Genomic DNA, 21,729 nt, shown 5'->3' on the forward strand with positions numbered 1-21,729 from the left:
AATAGCTAGTAAAATTTAAGTCTATAAATTTTTCTCCTAACCACCAGAAAGGTCAGTGATCAAAGAAGGAAGGGTTTAGAATCTTTCAGAGAAAATTGTGATTTCTTATTTTTATATTTATTATTGTTTTTTATAAGTGATTGTTGAATTTCCATTTTTTTAGCTAGAAATATGCTCTTACATTTTATTCATCTTCTTTCTGACATGAGCAGCATGTCAGACTATCCTCCCTATCAATAGATTTTTCCAATCTACCACTTTTTATTAGACAAGAAAGCTTTTGATTCCTAGATGACTCTACTTTCCTAGACACTTGGGTCACTATATAAATCAAAATTTAATAACTATAATATTAGTTAGTTAGAAAAATGATAGAAATGACAACGAGCTTCTAAGTAATGTTCTACATAGAGAGAATTTATAATCTGACCACTAATCTAGGAATGGTAGTAGTAAATGATTAGAAATGGGAATACAGCGACACATAGTTGAGCATGGTGGACACCAACAAGAAGAAAAGACAAGAAATGTGATGAAAAATATTGCAATACATAGAATGGAGGGGGTATCTGGAAGGAAGTGGGATTTGGTTTTCTTTTTTGTGATACTATTCTTTTTTTATTTATTTAAATGTACAATAAGCTTGTTTTACATGTCAATCCCAGTTCCCTTCACCTTCTCCTCCCCCCCCCCGTCCCTGCCCCCAAACCCCATTCCATCCCCTTTCTGCTCCTATGGAGAGTGAGACCTTTCATGGGGGATCTTCAAAGTCTGTTATATCATTTGGAGCACAGCCTAGATCCTCCCCCATGTGTCTAGGCTGAGCGAGTATCCCTCTATGTGCAATGGGCTCCCAAAGTCCATTCTTATACTAAGATTAAATACTGATCCACTACAGGAAGCCCCATAGACTGCCCAGTCCTAACTAACCACACTCAGGGAGTCTGGATTGGTCTTATGCTGATTTCCCAGTTATCAAATGGGGATTTATGAACTCCCCCTTGTTCAGGTCAGCTGTTTTTGTGGGTTTCTACAGCCTGGTCTTGACCTCTTTATTCATTACTCCTCCCTGTCTGCAATTGGACAAAATAAACAAAAATATTACTGGTGGGGCAAAGAAGCAAACATAATACTGAAAATGCAAATGTAGAACTGATAGATGAAGGCAAAATCAGAGCCAGGAGGAGGTCTCTCAAGAAGAACCAAGTGGGTTAGCAGTAGAGAAGTGGAACCACAGGAAGAACCTGGGCCTGAAATATTGTTTGAGATCCTGTAAACCAAAATTCCTGCTTTGAACTCTGAGAAGGTTAATAATCTACATGGATCGGGTAAATCCCTCTGGGCAGCGCCTATGTTTTTTTCTTCCCAAGTTTCCTATTAAAACATAAAGATTCCTGAGAGGCAGACTAGGCAGCTTCTTGATTGCTTGCTGGGAACACGGCAGGCACTTAACTCTCTATTAAAAGCACATTACTCATTTTCCACCTCTACTTTTTTCACCACTCATAATTTATAGAATTGCCAAATTTCAAACCTGAAAAAAACACAGGTGAGAATAGCATTTACAAGTGGGTATAGCAAGTGGTTAAATAATAAACCAGATTGAAGCTATTAACAATATTACGGTAGAAGGAAGCTTTAGTTTTCAATTAAATTGTTCCCATCAGATGGTGCCAAAGGTTTACGTTTTTCAAACAGAAGCCTGGCTGTTTCAATCTGAACCCTGCAAAGTCTGTATTCCATTGACTAAATTCAAAACTTGACTGCACTGCCTTGAGAACCCTAGTTCATTAAAGTTTGAAATAATTAAGATTGTGTTAATACATGAGAGTAAATAAAACAGCCGAGGTGCAAAATAGCAGGTGTGGTGTCAAGAACTTTGCAGGAATACTCCTTTTGAGGAAAACAAACTGTTTCAAAGGTGATGATTTAAAGTTATGCCTCCAGGATTTAGTGTTCTTGATAACAAAAATGATTCAATGAATTGATTTCATTTCCAAAAATTATATAGTTATGTTGAACAAAAATTTCTAGGTAACATGGGTATGTGTCTGTACCTAACTACATATACATTTACTTAGATCCATGTATCTGATTTTATCTACCTATAAAGTTGTTGTGAGAACTACATTAGCTAACACATGTGAAGAACATAGTGGTTGATGCCTAGTGGAAAACTATTCATAATTTTTTGTTATGAAAAGTTGCTATTCCTGAGTTTTTAAATTCTAATTCCAGTATAAAAACCTGGGAATCTTAAAGATAATTTGTACTACACTCATCATTTTATAGGCAGAAATGCTATTTTATAGGCAGAAGTTAATTTTTAAACACACAGTCAAGTAGCAGGTCCCAGTGTTAGGGCTGTTCTGGGAGACCCTGGTTCCATTCCAACACTCTTAGAGCACATAGTGAGTGACTGCTGACAGGGAAACCCAGAGACTTCTCAATAATTGTTAAGATTCTAGGGGGACTTATTTTCTTTCCTTAAAGTTCACTGGGTTCACATGATCATTCTTTATCTCAATCTGCAAATGGAAACAGTTCTATATGTCTTTATTCTGAGTGTCTCAAGCCTCTCCCTGGCCACAGAGAATCAGCAACATGTGAAACCCCTGGTGTGAGAACTTTTATTTTTTTTGTAGTTCATCTAGGTAAGTTCCCACCCTCTGTCAATTGCTCTAATATTGCCATTGTAGCCACTCGAACGTCACACTGGCTAGGGTGAAGAAAACACAGGAAATCATAACCAGATCAATCTTCATAAATAGGCAGTTCTGTGTGGAGTATGTATTTGTGGCTGCAGAGAGTCACTATGGAAAATGTGCAGGACAACCATTAAAGGTAATCTTAAGAAGCTCTAAGGTTCTACTATTATTTCAGAAAAACAAAATTCCCATGTTTGTGCCACCAATAAATGCACAGTAAATTGTGAGACTAGAGAGAAGCACTTGGCTTCTAGCACTGTCAACAATGGCTTGTGGGATTTGGGGCAATGCACTTATTATTATTCTTGTTGTTATTATGGTCTAAAAACTAGGAAGATAATTAGTGAGGTAGTGAAAGACATTTATGTTTGAATGTGAGGACATGACTTTGTGAGTACTTAGCATTACACATGCCCACACAGAGATGCAGTATAGCTCCCATCTATTCTCTGCACACACTTCACAGGGTCAGACTGTGTGACTACCTCCCTTCTCCCTCCAAGAAACTTAATCACTAAAACCTCAGAACTAATTTCAAACATGTAAAGAATCTTCAGATTATTTATTGATTAAATAATAATAATAATAATGTTTTATTTCAGTACAATGTCTAGTGCTCACATTTACATAGGACTTTCGTATGCTAATGCTGTAATATGGACTGTTAACTACATTCACATATACTTTGAAGCAAGGCTAAGTAAAGGCACAAGTGGAAAGAATTGATTTAATAGTACTTATGCCATTTTAAGAAAAGACCTCAGGATGCTCTCTTCTGCCAAGGTCCTGATGCCACTTTCAGCCTCCACAATAGAGCAACCCCCATAACAGTCCATAGTCCTTGAGCTCCCACAAACTCGGGACAGCTGTCTCTGGGGTTTCTCCCATTGTGCTCTTGACCCTCTTGATCATAAGAAACCTCCTCCCTCTTTTCAACTGAATTCCAGGAGCTCAGCCCAGTGCAGTAGTGGCTGTGAGTCACTGCATCTGCTTCAATAAGTTATTGGATATAGGTTCTTAATCTTTTTTTTTTGAGGGGGGGGAGCATGGCTGGCAGTAGTACCAGGAACTATCTCAGTGGCACAAACTGGCTTTTTGGAACCCATTTCCTATGGAGGGGTACCTTGTTCAGCCTTGACACAGCAGGGCAGGGGGTTCTTGCCTCTACTTGGTATGCCAAACTTTGTTAACTCCCCAAGGAAGGCCTTACTTCCTCTGAGAATTGGAAGGGGGATGGGAAGGAGGGTAGGTGGTTGGGGTCAGGAGAAGGGGAGGGAGGGGTAACTGGGGTTGCTATGTAAAATAAAAAAAAATTTAATGAAAATGTTAGCATAAAAATAGGGTTTCTGGGATGGTTTTTTGGGTTTCTTTCTACATGCAAAATATTTAGAATTTCTAACCTTCAGATTATTTATTGCTCAAATGGAGATAATAATAGTATCAGCCTCAGTCATGTTATGATTTAAGTGAGTCAATCATCCATTTTTTAAATTTTGCTTGGTGGAAAGTGCTTCATTGGATGCAATAAAGCATTATACACACTCATACGGGTATGCACTACACTACGGCTCTTGTCTATCCTCTGCACACACTTTACAGGATTTGTGTGATTACCTTCTATGAAACTTAACTCACTAAAACCAAAGAGTTACTTTCAAACATATTGGCCTCTTGTACATGAAAATTCATGGAAATAACTGTGAAATGAAATGAGAGAGGAATAAAAAAAATTGTACGGAGCAGATCAAGATTAGAGTGAAGAAAACACTAGATACAATCAACTGGCATGCAAGGGTTGTGATTTCTCATAAGGGTTTTTCTACTACTTAAAAGAAAGTGACTTCCCTACTCCCAACCTAATTCTTATTTTGAATTTATTTATTTATTCATTTATTTATTCTTTATAGCAGGTATTAGGTTCCAAGAACAAGTAACTGTGACAAGAAACTGCCAAGGTACTTTAAACAACAATCTGGGCTTTCCTTTCTTTCTTCCTTCCTTTCTTTCTTTCTTTCTTTCTTTCTTTCTTTCTCTCTTTATTCCTTCCTTTCTTTTTATTTTATATGTTGATCCCAGTTCCCTTTCCTTTCCTTCCTCCTTTCCTCTCTTCCTGCCTCCCTCTTTTGGAATTAGGGCTTTTCTTATGTTTTCACTTACAATTCAATTTCCTGCTTCTCTACTTAGGATTCATATTGCCAGGGTAAGCTTGATTTAAGGTGTCAGATTACCTCTAAGAGGGAATTTATTTTTATTAATCCTTTAATAATTCCACTTGTATTTGATGTTATTTACCTCCTTCTTCTCCCACCAATTCTTCCAGACCAATGTCTATTGCTCCATCCCACCAACTTCCAATCTTTTCCCCTTTAAATAGTCCATCAAGTAGAATTTGTGCTGCCCATATTCTAATGAGTGTGGTGCCATCCACTGGAATGTGGTTCACCTACAAGAGGTCACATTATCCACACAACCAGAAAAGCTAGGAAACAAGGAGGACCCTAAGAGAGACATACTTGGTTCCCTGGAGAAGCAATTTTGGGAGCATGGGGGGAGGGGAGAGGGTGTTTGTAGGAAGAGGAGTGGAGAGGTGGGCATGAAGGAGCCGGAAAATTAAGTCACAGAACGAATAGAGGAGAGCAAGAAAAGAGATATCATAATAGAAGGAGCCATTCAAGATTTTATGACAAATCTGGCACCAGGGAAATGTCCAGAGATCTACAAGGATGACCCCAACTAACAATCTAAGCAATAGTGGAGAGGATACCTTTAATTCACTTCCTGGATAATGAGATTGATGACTATCTTATATGCCATCCTAGAGCGTTAATCTAATAGCTGATGGAAGCAGAAGCAGACACCCACAACTAAACACTGAGCCAAACTTCTGGAATACAGTTGCAGACAGGGAGGAGTGATGAGCAAAGGGATCAAGACAAGGCTGGAGAAATCTGCAGAAACTGATGACCTGGACAAGGGGGGAGCTCATGGATCCCAGACTGATAGCTGGGAAATCAGCATAGAACTGACCCAGACCCCTGAATGTGGTTAGTTAAGAGGATTGGGCAGTCTACAGGCCTCCTGTAGTGGATCAATATTTAACTTTAGTATAAGAATGGACTTTGGGAGCCCACTGCACATAGAGGGATACTCCCTCAGCCTAGGCAAATGGAAGAGGCCCAGGGCCCAGCTCCAAAAGATACGATAGACTTTGAAGACTCCCCATGCAAGACCTTACCTTCCATGGGGTGCAGAAAGGGCATAGGATTGGGGTTGTTGGGGGAAACAGGGAAGGACAGGAGAGTTCAGGAACTGGGTTTGACATGTAAAATAAGCTTGCTTCAAATTTAAATAAAAATATTATATAAAAAATATACTAAAATGAGAGAGAAATGACACTTCTGTCTCTAAAAGCCATCAGTAGCTCCTCAGTAAAGATGTGGTGAACCCATCCAAACTCTATGCTAGAAAGTTGTCTGGTTTGGAATTTATCTCATCATTAGCTCAGTTCCTGTTACAAATGTATCAGAAGAACAAAACTCTACCAGTGAATATGATAAAAAGATTCAGCTCACTTGCTTTTTGCTATAAAGCAGCCTTCTTTCATTATTTCCATCACTTTTAAAGGTCTGTAATCTGGGATATTTCCCACATACTTGGTTATAAACACAGGTGAATGATATTGTTTATAACAAGCTTTTGGTGGGCAATAGATTTTATGTAATAGTCTGAAGATATAACTACCACTAACTTAGCCATTATCATAACTTTCCTTTTATGTGTGATTAGAATAAATGTGATATAAAATGCTGAGGTTTGAAAAGGCACCAAGTAGCATATATGAAACAATAATTATATGTAGTATTTAAGGGAAAATAAATACTTTGTTAATTGTTTATGTACTCAACTGGGACAATAATGCTTGGGATCCCTTTTCTTCTAGAAACTGGCCTTATTTCATGGAATTTGTGAAAATCTGAGTTAGACTTATAGGCAGATAGAGGCAATATGGTTAGAAAGATGGGTTAATAATTTATTTAAATAACAAAATATGCATTGGCTGGTTTAACATGATGTGAAGCAAAGGATGAGGTGTGTACCTCAGTGGCTAGGCATGTCTTTAGTAGCTATGAGGTCCAAGGATAAATCTCCAGCACCAGAAATAAGAAATAATATAATATTAAGCAAAAAAAAAAAAAACTAACTGAAAACTAATTACAAAACAATACAAGTTGGAGTCTACTATTTGTGGATTGGAATGCTTTATCAAGCAAGTGGCTAAATTAACAGTTAGTTGAATAACTCAACAAATTTCTACACACACACACACACACACACACACACACACACGGTTCAAATATAATTAAAATTTAGAAGCTTTTAGTCTATGGGTGTTCCAAATTTTCTTCAGAGAAGACCATTATGTAAGACCAATTTAATTATCTTATAACTCATATAATTAGATAGCTTCTAAATAACTGTTCTGAGTCTGTATTTTGTCAGCTCTAGTGTTTCATTTACTTAGGGAAATACATGCAAAGTGCTATTACTCATCATTAATATTACTAAAGATTTCATCTCTGGTAGATATGGCTCATAAAAGTTTCTCCCCAGTGGAAGCAATTAGGAGCAGCTACAAACATTCATGGAAATCTTGACTTTGTGGAGACATTTCTAGAGTGTCACTTCTATAATGTCATTCACACAGTATTAAAAATAAGTGGTCCACATTAATATAGAAAAACACAGCAACAAAAACTAAATGTATCATCCTTAGGCAAAAACACTGCTCAGATTGGGTGTCCTCCACCATTAGTAAGAATAGCACACAGATGATTGCTATCTGTTAATATATGCTGCCCATCAAGAAGAACTTGTTCCTTAGGAGACTCAAAGTGAGCTAGTTATACTGATTGTCCATTCATTCGTGCAAAGAAAGAGACAAATTACTGTTGAGCCAGAAATCACAAACAGGGATACAAACAGTTTCAAGGGCTTCAAAACTATCCCTGAAAAGAATGTATGGGTGGTTGGGGGTCATGGGAGAGAGGGAGAGAGGGAGAGACAGAGGGGGGAAGGACAGGAGGAAGGGAGGGAGGGAGGGAGAGGGTTCTGGGATCCATAGGTAACATAAGAAAAAAAAAATAAAATAAGGAAAGAAAAAAAGAAAGAAAGAAAAGAAAAGAATGTATCCTCCCCTGCCACCATTAAACTCATCCACTCTCCTCTTTTTATTTAGAATTCTATTAAATTTCTTTGGTGTAAAGATAATGGAATACTAATTTATCAATCAGTCTACAAATTATGTTAATAGAAAATTCTTCTCTACTTTTGAGTTGAAGGATAATTTGTATTTATCTCCATTTTTTTCATTGTATCCATTTTTAAATCAGCTTTTAGTAATAAGGGAGAAAGAAAAGAGAAGACCCTGGGCATCAAAATAAACAGCAATAATGCCCTAAAAAGTTAACTCAACTTTGTTTTCATTTATCAAAGGAATTTCCTTGCAGAGGAGAAGCACCCATGATTTATGTAGTGCAGCAGATCTTTAATCCACAGCTCAGAAAAGGGTGCAAGAGCAGCTTGAAAATTATACTGAGCTTAATTATACTTAATGTGAATTATTCAGAAGTGCAGACAGAGACTAAAAATTTATTTCATACAAAGAAGCTTGACATTTTAATTGGTCCTTCAGAATAGAGACAAAACAATTTCCTCTCAAGAAAATTTACATCTTCCCTATCAGACCCACAGCCTCAGCCAAGCAGAACTTCATTAACAAGATTAACCATGCCAGTGTCTGCTCCATCAGGTGGAGGGCTCAGGTGAAAGCAGGAATGCAAAGTAAGGGTTGATGCTTTCAATAGATACCACTGCTTTAAAGACACAAACAAGGAAAGACTGTTGCACTGTACCTTGGTCATTAGCCATTTTGTCAGGGTGTTCCACTGTGGAGAGAAAAATAAATGATGTTATCACAGTGTAGAATTTCTTATGAAAAAGTTGGCTTATCAAGTCCATAATGTTATCATCATTTCTTTTGGATAGTCAACCAGAGGCAGCAAAACCCCGAAAATAATATTTTTGCTGAATAAATTATCTTCTAAAATCTAGTTTTCTAAACATAAACTCATTTGGTAATTTGATTTAAAATGGGATTGATAATAAAATAATTGGAAAGAACTACCAAATCATACCTATTTGATGTAAGCTACAACAACACACACACACACACACACACACACACACACACACACACACACACACATGCAAAAGCTTGTAGAGGCCAGTCTAAGTCTTAGACAATTCTTAATGAGATGTGCAATTTAGCGGGACATACTCAGTGGGATAACCTTCATTATGGTAGCCACCACGAGCGGAATAACCATGATGACTAATTTTACACCTGGTCAAGTTGACTCTTGATTGTTCACAACTTCAAAAGTGTTGTGATTAATCAATGGTAACAAATTCTTTTAAAAATGTAAATATATCTCTGAGTTTCAAAGATCTGGCTTCTTTTCCTTAAGCAGAAGAAATTAAATTCTAAAGCAAATAGTATCACATTTCTAAATGCAGTCTTCAGGAATTTTTAGTCACTGTCCACTTATGTAAATCTCCATCAACTATACATACCTGAATTTGAGTTTTATGTCTTTTGGGCACATCTAACTAACTTGAACTCAAAAGCTGACTAGCTTCTTGTATATGTTTTATTGAAAGTTAGTGAGAGAGATATGCAGTAATTTACAATGTAATCATTCATTAATTCTTTGTACCACTCTTGTTTTGAGTCAATTACTGTTGTTTGAAAAAAGTAATAACCTAAAACAAATTTGGAGATTTGACAAACAGCTAGGTTGATTTTTTGTTTTTGACAGACCATCACATTAAATACTGACTGCATAGTGAATAATAAGAGTTTTGCTTTGCTTTGGTTTTAGTTTTTTGAACCAGGTCTCTCTGCTAGGCCAGGCTGTAGCCTGTGAAAAATTATGCTGGGTTGTCTGAACCAGTATGTCCACTTTCCAACAGTAAGAGTGCATAATGTACTTCAGGGACATACATAGCCACACAATTAGGAACTGCACAAATTTGAGAATCAACACAGTACACATTTATATTTAAAGTGGTGATGTGTTTAATAAAAGTATGTGGAATAATGTCAGAAAGGAACAAATAGAAAAAAAGGAGAAGAATGCCAAGTTTATTTTCTCTTCATCCTTAGATTGTTCCTTTGAATTGTTAATTGCATTGCTTTCATTGTCTGTCCAACATATTTTTAGTAAGTGATGAATGTCTCCAGATTTCCTTTTCTATTAGTAAAGTTACACTGGATATAATGTGAAAAAATTTCAGGTTATAAAACATTGTTTATTAGCTGGGTACAGTGGCATACGCCTTTAGTCCCAGCACTCTGTAAGATCCAAGCTAACCTAGTCCACATATTAACTTTTCTGGCAAGCAATATCTATAGAGTGAAACTTTGTCTAAAAAAAAAATGGACATTATCTTTCAACCCAGACAGAGTAGATTCTAATAGTTACTTTTTATCAAAGACTTGTAATTTGTGATTTGAATTTGTAAGTATTCATGTCATGTGACCAAAACCACCATGTGTTTTGCCACAATACAATTCGAATTCTAAGCCAGTCTCCCATACTTTGTCACATAGCTTTCAGTGAATTTTATTTCTGGGTTTGAGAGAGTCATATTTTAAAATACAAATTAAAGATTTCAGGAGAATAGAACATGTTTTACTGAGAATTCATCAGTGAATACCCTGCTCCTTTGAGTGTAAGAAGTGATGCTATATGAATTTTCTGTCATCTACTACTTAGGAGCACCCTGCTTCCCTAGTATATCACAAATATAATTGCTACTTTTGGCTGTCAACTTGACTAGCTCTGGAACTCAAACCCATGTGGCTGGGCACACCTGTGAGCAATTTTTGCTGATTGAATCATTTTTGGTGGAAAGATCCACTCTAAATTTGAATCTTTTAAATTGGGAAGATCCAGTTTAAATTTGGGCCACACCTTCCAGATACAGCCTATGTAGAGGAAGAATAAAGTGTATGGTCTTTGGCCCTCACTTTCCCTGACAAGCTCATTCTTTCACTGGATTCTGGCACATGCTGGGAACTAGACTTTGTAGACTGAACAACTATTAGATTCTTGGACTTTCCATTGGGAAACAGCCATTGTTGAAATAGTTGGGCCATTACTTGTAAACTTCTCCAATAAATCTTATATATTATACCATATGTAGGATTTATTATATATTAAAATTAAGTCTAAGAAATAACACATAGTATATATATATATATGTGTGTGTGTATAAATTATTACATATAATATGTTAATATAAAATATATTCTGTTAGTTTTGTTTCTATAATGAATCCTAATACAATAGGTGAACATATCAATGAAAATTTCACTGGGGGTAATCCACACAGAAACATACATCTTGAAATGTTTTAAGAATATGGGTGTTTCTAAATAGAAGTCAGTGAAGCATATGTGGCAGGGAGGTGGGTATTTGCACATTTCTATGAACTCAGAAAATCAAGTGAAACATTACTTTAATTAAAATTTCAAATAAATAATTAGATACACCACACACATATGGATATATGCTTTCTAATTATAACTGTGCTTTCTTTTTTTGTTTTTTCTTTTCTTTTCTTTTCTTTTCTTTTTTTTTTTTTTTCATTCATCAGTGACTACTTACCAAGTTTCCTAAACCCTTCTGACTGGTTGCTAATAGAAAAAGACAAACTCATGTCTCAAGTACACAATGCTACTACTTTGACAAAGCCTGAGTACCAAAGAATGAGGCTTGGGAACACCTGCCTGGATCATGATTTGCAAGGAAACATTTACCCCTTAGTCAGTAGACCTTAGGAACTTCCCTGGGCTTCAGGAAAACAAGGTCAAACAAGGTCACACACTGATGAACAGAGGCCTGCTTTTAACCAGCTTTGGAAAGAGAAACTCTTCAGTTAGAGCAATTCCATGATTTTGTGTTTGGTGTAGCCGTGGTTCACTGAGATGTCAGATCTTTCATGAGAGTAATTTATTGGCCTAAACATTTGTCATTTAATGTGTCATAGAAAGAGCATTTTCTCATAACTCAGGTTTTATTAAAGATGAACAGCATTAGGGTTATTTTTGTGAGTAATTTACAATTTCCCCAAGACATGAAAAGATTTTGCTGTGTGAGCAAACTTTATTCACCCAATGACTATTACTCATAATGGAATCAGTACATTGGAACTAATTCTTGTAGATCATTCTTAGATAAAATTTGGAGCTGGTCTTCAGCTTAGAAAATGACTTTACAGATGATTCTAGAAGACTCAAGATAAACAGTAACAAGTGAAATGTTAACTTCATTAAATAATCTACAGGATGGCTATCAATGTTAGCCAGTATATCCTGCGGCAGCTCATCAATCTACCGTATAAAACATTCAGAATCCTAAATCACCATAAACCCTCCCTGACATCTCTTGGCTGGCATGCATAGTGAGCATGAAATTAATTTGGCACCTGCCTATAGATAAAATTTAAGCAGTTGCAAAACATTATCTAGTTACATCCTATGCTTCTATGAAATGAACAACTGGCTGCCTTTCAATTGCTCATGAAGTAAAACAGGAGGTCCTCAAAACCTGGACAAAAAATAACTCATTTGTTCTTCACCTCCCTCCTTACTGGTACTCTGACATGAAGAACTGTCAAGTAGGCTCAGGATGAATGCTTGCTTGTGTAATTTTGGCAAAATTTCAGGAAAGCTGCTAACAAAACACAGCTTTTTAACAGCTTACTCATGAGAATTCAAAAGTTTACTATTTATTAGCATATCTTCCTAAAGCATTGACAAACAGACTATGAAGTTACTCTAAGACCCTTCTTCAAGCAAAACAAAGAAGTTGGTAGAATTGTTGATCATGATGGTCCCTTTGATATCTCACTTGTTTGGAATCATGTCTAATCATGTCTTCATTTTTCTGGAAGACATATATATATATATATACATAATTTAATCACTCATTTTCAACCTAAGCTGTCTGTCCTTGTATACAACTGTAAACACAATACAGTTAATATACATCAGTAAATATCAGCTATGGGGCATGCAAATTATTTCTCATCATTGATTGAGACTCTTGCAATAATTTTATCTTGTAGAAAAATATTATTTGATTCTAAAAGAGTAAGGTTGTCTTATGTGATTGGTATTTGATCTCAGTATTTTTAAAGACATCAACTATCTTTAAATTGAGTACACACACAAACAAGAATGTAGGGTTTTATTTAACCATCATATTGAACATTTTGTTTTGTTTTATGTTTTTTAGTTCTGTGGTCTCAGCATGTCAACCACATTTTTCTTTTTGAAATTTGTTAGCTTACCTTACTAAAGTTTTCTGTAATACATAACAGTGATCATTATTGAAAGGAAACAAAGTTACCAGTTTTTGGCCATATACATAATTTAATACATCTACATTTTTATTTCCTTATATTAAGAGTTCTAAGGATTCACATTACCTTACCTCAAATAAAAATGGCATACATAAAATCAATGCAAAAGCTGGAGGGCTATAAGTAAAAAAATAAAATTAAATATGTCTGCTGAGATTGATGGCAGAAAAATGTGATAAAAACATAGATCTTCCTTTGACATATTGACTCTGAGTTTAAAAGTCAGACTTCATTTATTTTGAATGCCCACTTCAGATATTTTGGCCAGAAAAAAAATGGTGTAGGCTTTTTTGTTGTTGTTGTTTTCTAACACAGACTGTGTAGTTATTCTGTGACTATCCTCAAAGAAAAAGAAAGAGATGATGAAAAATAGTTCACACCTTTCAAAGTCCTGAAGAGAATGGGATCAGAGAGCGGCCCAACTCCTTTTACATTCCGTGCTTGAATTCGAAAGTAGTACATAGTGTCAAGGTTGAGATCCATGATCTGATGGGTCAGCCGATCACCACTTATAGTTTCCATAATCCAGTCGTCTATTGGGATATTCTTGTCCAAGGTATAAAACAGGATGTAAGCTGTATAAATAGACAAATGCAATTCTGTTTGGTATAGTTCTTCTTTCAAACACACACGTTCCTCAAATATAATTTGTAATAATTTTTATGTGTCCACAATCTATAAAGCACAGCATTCAGTTTAGCAAACAATGACTTTTTAAAAAATATTTCAAGAAGTATATAATAAATGTTTCAATGCACAGAATCAGAGCATGGAGTAGGCCATTACAAATAAAATATGTCATTTTTAAAAATTGGTTCTTTAGCTACCTATAAATTTTGATTATTTGTTTTCTCTAATATATAAACAATTATGATAAATGTAACACTGAATAACATGTCTGTATAATACTTATGGCAGTTCAACAATGCAAATATGTTTATATTCATTTTGGCTGTGTTTAAATAATAATTATATATTGGAAAGTATAAAATGCTCTTCATATTTAGAATTATATAAAAATGAATAGGAATATTTTATTTTTGCAGTGACCCAGTGCAGTTAGCAGGGCTTGTGTTGCACCCTTCTCACAAATAGTTGTGAAAAAGTGTTGGAGTGAGATTCTCTACACCATACAATCTAGTATTATTTTTCCTGTCCAGCTTAGGTAGGCAGGTAAATATCACTAAACTATAAAGTTGGTTTAGTTGCTATCTCAAATATGAGTTCCTATCATTGGAGGGCTTTAATTCTATGTTTTGGGAGTATGTTAGTAGAATGGTAACATTGTACTCACTTATAGTCTAATTTGAATATGCACTGGAAATCAGTTAGCCTTATGAAATATGCATATCTGGACATTACTCTTAGCCCACTTAGGTGCTATCTCTTATTAAAAAGCATCAATAATTTACATATTACATTGTTAAATGAAACAGCATGGGGCTAATCCTGCATAATATTTTATATAAATATAATGTTGTCCTTCATTTCTGCCAAAATTCTGTAAATAATATTCACCTTACATACAACACTATTTATAAGTCTAGTAATTCTGCATAAAACAGTTTCTTTTATATAATTTCAATTGTTTATAATAATTATACAGTGTGCTGTGTGTTGCATAAGAATATGAAAATCACTTTTTTCCTGTGTGCTATTAATCTTTCTTAAAATTTCATTTTACATTCAAAACACAGTCCTCCCTCCCACCTCTCTTCCTTTGTCCCTCATCTCCCCCCTCTAGTCCAAACCCAAATGGTAAGGATTCCCATGGGTAAGACCTCCCATGGGGAGTCAAAAAAGCCTGGCACATTAAGTTGAGGCAGGACCAAGCCCCTCCAGCTGTATCAAGGCTGAGCATGGCATCACATCATAGGGAATGGGCTCCCACAAGCTAGCTCATGCATCAGGGAAAGATCCTGCTCCTCCTGACAGGGTCCCTCAGATAGACAAAACTTCACTACTGTCTCCCACAAGCAGAGGGCCTAGTTCAGTCCCATGGAGGCTCCACAGTTGTTGATCTAGGGTTTATGAATTTCCCAGGAGCTCGATTCAGATGTATGATTTCCTTTGGAAGGCTTTCATTTTTAGTACCTCTTGCCCCATCTGGACAGGGAACTGTTATTCCTGTATATTTACCGCACTTAATTCAGAGTTCTCAGACCAAGTTTCACCTGTATTTGGAAGGATCAGTGCCATATACCTACCCTCAGCACAGACCCTCACTATGGGAAGATTGATGCCTGTTGTATCCCCATTCTTTCTCTTTTTGAATCACACCAATCTTACATTCCCTTACATTCTGCATCTAAACCAATGTCATAGAAGTCCTGCTAAGGTATTTCTTACATGTAAAAACTCTCATTGGCGACAAGTTTCCTGTAAGCTTTGTGTTTTTCATAAATTAGGATAACACCTATTCATCTGTATCACTCATTATACTTATAGTATTTTCTTGGATGTTTGTCTATCCATGCTTTCTGGGTCTAAACTGTGAATTGCTTCACCATTGATCTGTATATTTAAGCTAAACTACAAAATCCAACATCCCTTAAGAATTATCATAGAGGACAAATGACCTATACTCCAGGAAACTGGACTTAAGCTGTAGTTGAGACAACTGTCTAAAAGTAGAAGGAAAGTAGTGGTTAGATGATTTTACAACCTGAGAGACTTTCAGGAAAAGGAAATAGTCAGAGTAACACAAGACACATAAAACAGAGTCCACCTTCGTCAGAACAGATACACTGCTTTATTATTTTTATTATATCTACATTTTGCCCCTTCACCAAAAAGAAAGAGTAAAGCAAAATAAAAATTCTTTATTTCTGGAGCCACATCTTCTAGTATGTTTTCATTCCTCAGAAAACTTACTAATAATCAATACTGAAACTCACTGATTTAATGAATTTCTATAGCACAGTTTTGTTTTGGTTTGGTTTTTTGAGACAGGGTTTCTCTGTGTAACAACCCTACCTGTCTTGGGAGTTGCTTTGTAGACCAGGCTGGCCTGGAGCTCATAGAGATCCACCTGCCTCTGCCTCCCGAGTACTGGGATTAAAGGTATGCACCACTACCACCTGGTAATTAATGACTTTTTTTGAAATTAACATTTTCTGTGACGTTGTAAGAACATGATACATATGAAATTTTGAGAAATATACTCCCGCTCAGGCCATTACATTTCTTTATGATTTTCTTCATTTTTAGAGCAAAAATAATATATTTTCATTCACTGTGATTTATCGAAATAAAAATTATTTCTTGAAGTATTTAGGATGGAATTGATTGGCTAAATCTCCTCTTGTGTCGGGTTCTGACAACTCAAAATTGACATTCCACCAGTCCATGACATTTATTGTGACACCGAAGGATCTCATTTGTTTTTCAGTTTGATGATTAAAAAATTTCAAACTTCAATTGAAGATAGCATTGACCAACCCTAAAAAACTGGTCTAAGAGAAAGCTCCCAGATTCATCTGAATGTGGCAGGTTTGGGTGTATTCTAAAGCTCCATCATTTAAGTTATAAATTACAGATTTTCACAATCACACAATATCCTTTAAAAAACCAGTATCTGTCTTTTGCCTTTCACTCTCATCTCATTGTCACATCTGTCCAAAATAGTAATGTTTCATGTGAAACCAGGGTTTGGAGTCTCCTCTGGAATCATAGGTGCAACCAGGAGCTCTCATCTTGAAATCACATATATCTAACATGCAAAAATGTAACACCACAGAGCAATCACTTTGTTTCTCTTCACCCAAACAGGCATTTGGAATTCAAGAAGCAAAGTGTCAGAATTAATTCAATTCCTTCTCTATATGTTTATATCTTTCTACATTTATTCCCTTAATCATTAACACAAAGAATAAAATTTCCTACACTCTGGGCCACTGGACTTAAGCAATCATTGGGACAACTGTGCAAAAAATGGAATTAAGGCAATGGTTAGATTTGGCATTCCTCAGAGTAGACAGACCACTATGTCCTGGGTAAACCAAGGTATGTCATGTGATCTCTGCCGAATAGTAGCTCAACCATTCAGAACCTTCAGTATTCAGCATGTTGTAGTGGACCATCTTGGTAATTGCGCCCTTAGTTGTAAAAAGACCGGAATATGACTTTGGATGAATTACCCCAGAATTTAGAAATCTCATAATTTCATTACAACAGTAGAGGGATGAGATCAGTTACCATCTTGCTGTTTTTAGCAGGATACCAGGTATATTGTAACTACTTATACTGTTGTGAAGTTATTTTTGGAAAATGTGAGTCTAAATTCCTTGCATTTGATGAGCTCAAGATCAGATTTTCCTGACACTGGTGTTACATTAGTTACCTTCTCAGCATTAAAATTATTTGTATATTTACTCATTTTTACTCATTTCATCTTTTTGAAGTACTTAGTTTTACACCAGAGCTAGAAACATCCTGCGTGCAGTAACCAACCCCAAAATACAAATTGTGCATGTTTTTACCTATATCTAGCTTTTAGCTTTTAAGTTTAGAAATGTATATTCAAATATGAAAAAACAACATAGGTTATATAGCCATTAAGGAATGATGGGGGAGAGGGTAATCTTTCAAGGAGAGGGAAATATACCATTTACTTCTGTTACAGAACATAGAAAAACTGAGCGGGTACCCAATTAGAAGATCCAGCACAACTGAATAGACATGGGGCATAAAGGCACTTTTCACACTACAGGAAAAGAAACATAATCATCAGTATAACCCAGATGCAATCCTTGTGTCAGCTTTTAAGGTTGTTTGGTACTTCAGCTCTGTGTGTGTGTGTGTGTGTGTGTGTGTGTGTGTGTGTGTGTGTGTGTGTGTGAGTCTAAAGCGGGAAAAGGAGACCAATTCAGTGTGATCATATTGGGAAGGTGGACCCCAACCCCCAATTTATATATGTCCATCTCCAGATTCTTAGCATGAGAATAAGCTTTAGATATAAGATGAGATTTCTTAATATGGGCTAGCATTCTAAGTTTTACTCTGGAAAAGCCAACTTAAGGCTTTCCTTTTCAGAGCTGAAAACACATTTTGTCTTTTACTTTGACATGCTGAAGATTTATTTGAATAAGAGTAAAGAATGTAGTGGTGGGAATGTGACTCATTTCATTCTTCCCCAATCATAGTTTCCATCACACATTGTTTCCATTTAGAAAAATTCTATATTTTTCTTCTTAAGATATTATCTATTTTGACCTATGTTTATAAACAACTGTTTATAATGAAATAAAGCATAAATAAGTCAAAAGCTACAAACTTACTGAAATATAATGAAAGGAAGTAGCCCAGACCACTGAGAAAGAGAATAAATGAAAATTGGAATGTACCAGCTTGAGTTTTCAAAGTCCTGGCACACTGACAATTTAATACATATTCTCTTGGGGTAGAGATTTTATGCTTCTGTTCTGCCCCATCATAGTCAGATCATATAAAAATTCTGTTTGCTATTACAATAAGAGTCACTTCCTAAACAAGACAAATCATCAACTTAAATTTCAATCACAGAAGCCTCATATTACCTTTTCATTTTGAAAAAAAAATATCATGCCGGGCCTTGGTGGCATAGGCCTTTAGTCTCAGCACTCCGGAGCCAGAGGCAGGTGGATCTCTGTGAGTTCGAGTCCAGCCTGGTCTACAGAGCTAGTTCTAGTACAGGCTTCAAAGCCACAGAGAAACCCTGTCACACCCCCCACACCCAATAATAATCACAGAATGCCATGTAAAGTGAGTTTGCCATCTGAAACTGCTTGATCATTGTTTATTTGTATCAGAAAGACTCAGTCACTCTGTTAGTTTATAGTACTGCCATGTACCTCTTGTATATATATGGAGAAAAATGAAGAGACTTATAAATTCCAAATCCAATGGCTCTACTTCATTGGGCTATAATGTGCACATTTAGAGTTGTATAATAGAGTTTTTCATAATAAGTTAATTCTTTGGAGATGTCTATTAAAAACCTAAATTGATCATTTGAATACAAACTCTAATAGAACTCCATTATGTATTTTTTTTATATACTAAATTAACAGCATAGGCTCCTAATGGATGTTTTAATTAGGCGTTTTTGTTATCAACAACATTTGGTAAAATAAAATCTGTCATTGTGAAATATTCATTATATTCAGTTTCTTCTGTCAGTCAATATTGAATATTTTCTGAACCTTATTATTTTAGAATTTAAAAATGAAGCTAAATGATAAGAAAGAAGTTAAAAATGCTAAGACAAATCTTCACGTGTTGCACAAAAATACAAGGCTATCAGAAATCTTTATATTCTGTAACTGTCAAGCAATAATCTTTCTTTCAGTTATTGATATTCCCAGACATTCCATGAGAAGGTTGTTTTAATGATCCATAGGATAAAACACAAAATGCCTGTCCAGACTGAAATATGTATCTTTCACACAGAAACGTCAAGTGAATAGTTATGTGTGTGTACTGTTAGGAACCGTAAGAGAACTCTACCCTCAGTGGGGGAAAAGAAGCAAGAAGAGCCAATCAGAGAAGATGAGGAAATGAACCAAGATGCTAAGACAGAAACTCCACACAAAGAGCAAGAACAGCTGTAAAGCAAGCAAGCGAAGTAAGAGACAAAGGTGTGGCAAAGTTGGGGGAGGAAGCTGGATGCTTACCAGTGATTTTCCCATTGGCTTCCAAGGGAGGCTGCCAGCTCACAATGACAGCACGAGGCTTCCCTTCTCGAGTAATGACTGTCAAATCCTTGGGAGCAGAAGTCGGGGCTGTGAGATGAGACAGAGACAGGTCTTGTCATTGGTTGTGAAAAACAAAACATTGGTGGGCATAGTGTCATGATGCTAACAATCAGGATCTATCACTAGGTATAACATATCATGTTTATTTTGCCTTTAACAATTCATTGGAAGTATTTGAATGACAGGAGTGAAGGTGTAGAAATGGTAGTTTACCATGGAAATTCAATGTCTTCCAAAGGTGTGAATATAAAGAGCTGAAGAAGGCAACGGTGTTTTCAAGTGAGCTAATACTCGTGTGTTATGTACAGAATCTTATTCTTAATGAACTAATGAACTGCATACGTTCCATTACGGAATCTACTACAACTGTGATGTGTAATTGAAAAAAAAATCCAAGTTATTTTTAAAAAGAGAGATATAAACATGCAAACAATAAGAACAAAATACCATAAAAACTCAAATATTGTAACTTAATAAATGTACTAGGTGTTTTCTAAGTGAGAATGGAAAATGAGAAACAAAAGTAGAAAAGACAAGTAGTATATGGGCATGAAATAAGGTAGAAAGAAATTCTTCCCTTTTCAGATCTGTTTCTTCTATATATTGTGCAAAATAAAATGTAAATGTTTTCTAAAGACAGAACAAAATGAGCCCAGCTAATCCAACATCTTCCAGAACTCTGCTGATCCATTCATTTATCACCCTTTTGAAGACAGTTTTCCTTCTAAGTAGCAAGCATTGTCTCAGTCCATCATCTTTGTTATTATTAGTTTGAAGCAGGCAGAGTCAGAGCTATATATTCTCTCTATCTGTGTCCTACTAGAATTTTCTTGTTTCCAAATAGGACTCCAGTAATTAAGATAGATATAACTTGGTCTCTATTTGGACCCATCCTCATTCTCTTCTCCTTGGTACTTCTGAATGTCACATAGGCTAAGTCAAAACCTTAGCTACATTCCACTTGCAGAATATCTTCCTGTGTATTTACAGATATGAACCAAATGAAGAAGACATAAAGCATCCCTATCTGTCATATTTCTTTTCCTCAAAGGTCACCGGAATGCTAGTTAATCCAAAGTTGAGATAATTTTGATAGGTTGTCAAACACCTAATATATTGAAATTTTCAAAGAAAAATGGGGAAGATGGTAACCCAAAAGATGAGGAAAAAGAGAAGGGTAAGAAGAAAGAAGAGGGCTGGGATGAGATGGAGGAGAAGCAAACTTGTGTCAAGAGGCATTGCAAGAACAGTACAGATTTACAGCACAAAAAAAAAAAATTAAAGCAGTAATGGCATCTTATAAAAGGATTATTTTCTTTCTTAAAGAGTTCTTTCAAAATATTTTATGGTCCATGAATAGAAAGATTAGATACAGTCAGAAATTGACTTAGGATATTGTACAAATCATATAAGAGAATTTTTAAATTATGAGAGAAATAAAGAGATCTTAACTTGTTAGAATAACCACTTTCTTATCTGTGTTAAAATTCAAGTCAACATTTATTTAGAATACAGATAAAGGGTGATGATTAGGTTACTTTGCCAGTCAGCTTGGGTATTTAAAAAGGCAAAAAAAATCGTCATTTTTTTTTTGGCTATAATATATACTTAGTAATGTACTGAGAGGTTGGATATTAAAAACACTTTGCTAGTTCTTCTCTTTCAGGTATGTGTATATCTTTATTCTTAAGCTGTTTTAATGACATATAGAAATAGTGTTATTGTACTCATTAGATCAAATATTTAAAATTTCCCTATCAACTGCAAGTGTGCCCCTAATATCTGAGTAAGAAATG

General features: G+C 35.6%; 1 protein-coding gene across 1 annotated transcript in view; it reads right to left on the reverse strand.

Annotated features, from left to right (window-relative positions):
* The window catches only part of Dcc (DCC netrin 1 receptor), a 538,940-nt gene that overhangs the window by 79,739 nt on the left and 437,472 nt on the right, over positions 1–21,729 (reverse strand). Inside the window, exons 18-20 of the mRNA XM_051201201.1 lie at positions 19,853–19,960; positions 13,580–13,774; positions 8,621–8,653 (exon numbers count right to left, since the gene is read on the reverse strand). Coding sequence (XP_051057158.1) covers positions 8,621–8,653; positions 13,580–13,774; positions 19,853–19,960 — 336 coding nt within the window. The remainder of the gene's footprint in view (positions 1–8,620; positions 8,654–13,579; positions 13,775–19,852; positions 19,961–21,729) is intronic.

This window comes from Phodopus roborovskii, unplaced genomic scaffold (assembly GCF_943737965.1).
Source record: "Phodopus roborovskii unplaced genomic scaffold, PHOROB, whole genome shotgun sequence".
In the NCBI taxonomy this organism is placed as follows: domain Eukaryota; kingdom Metazoa; phylum Chordata; class Mammalia; order Rodentia; family Cricetidae; genus Phodopus; species Phodopus roborovskii.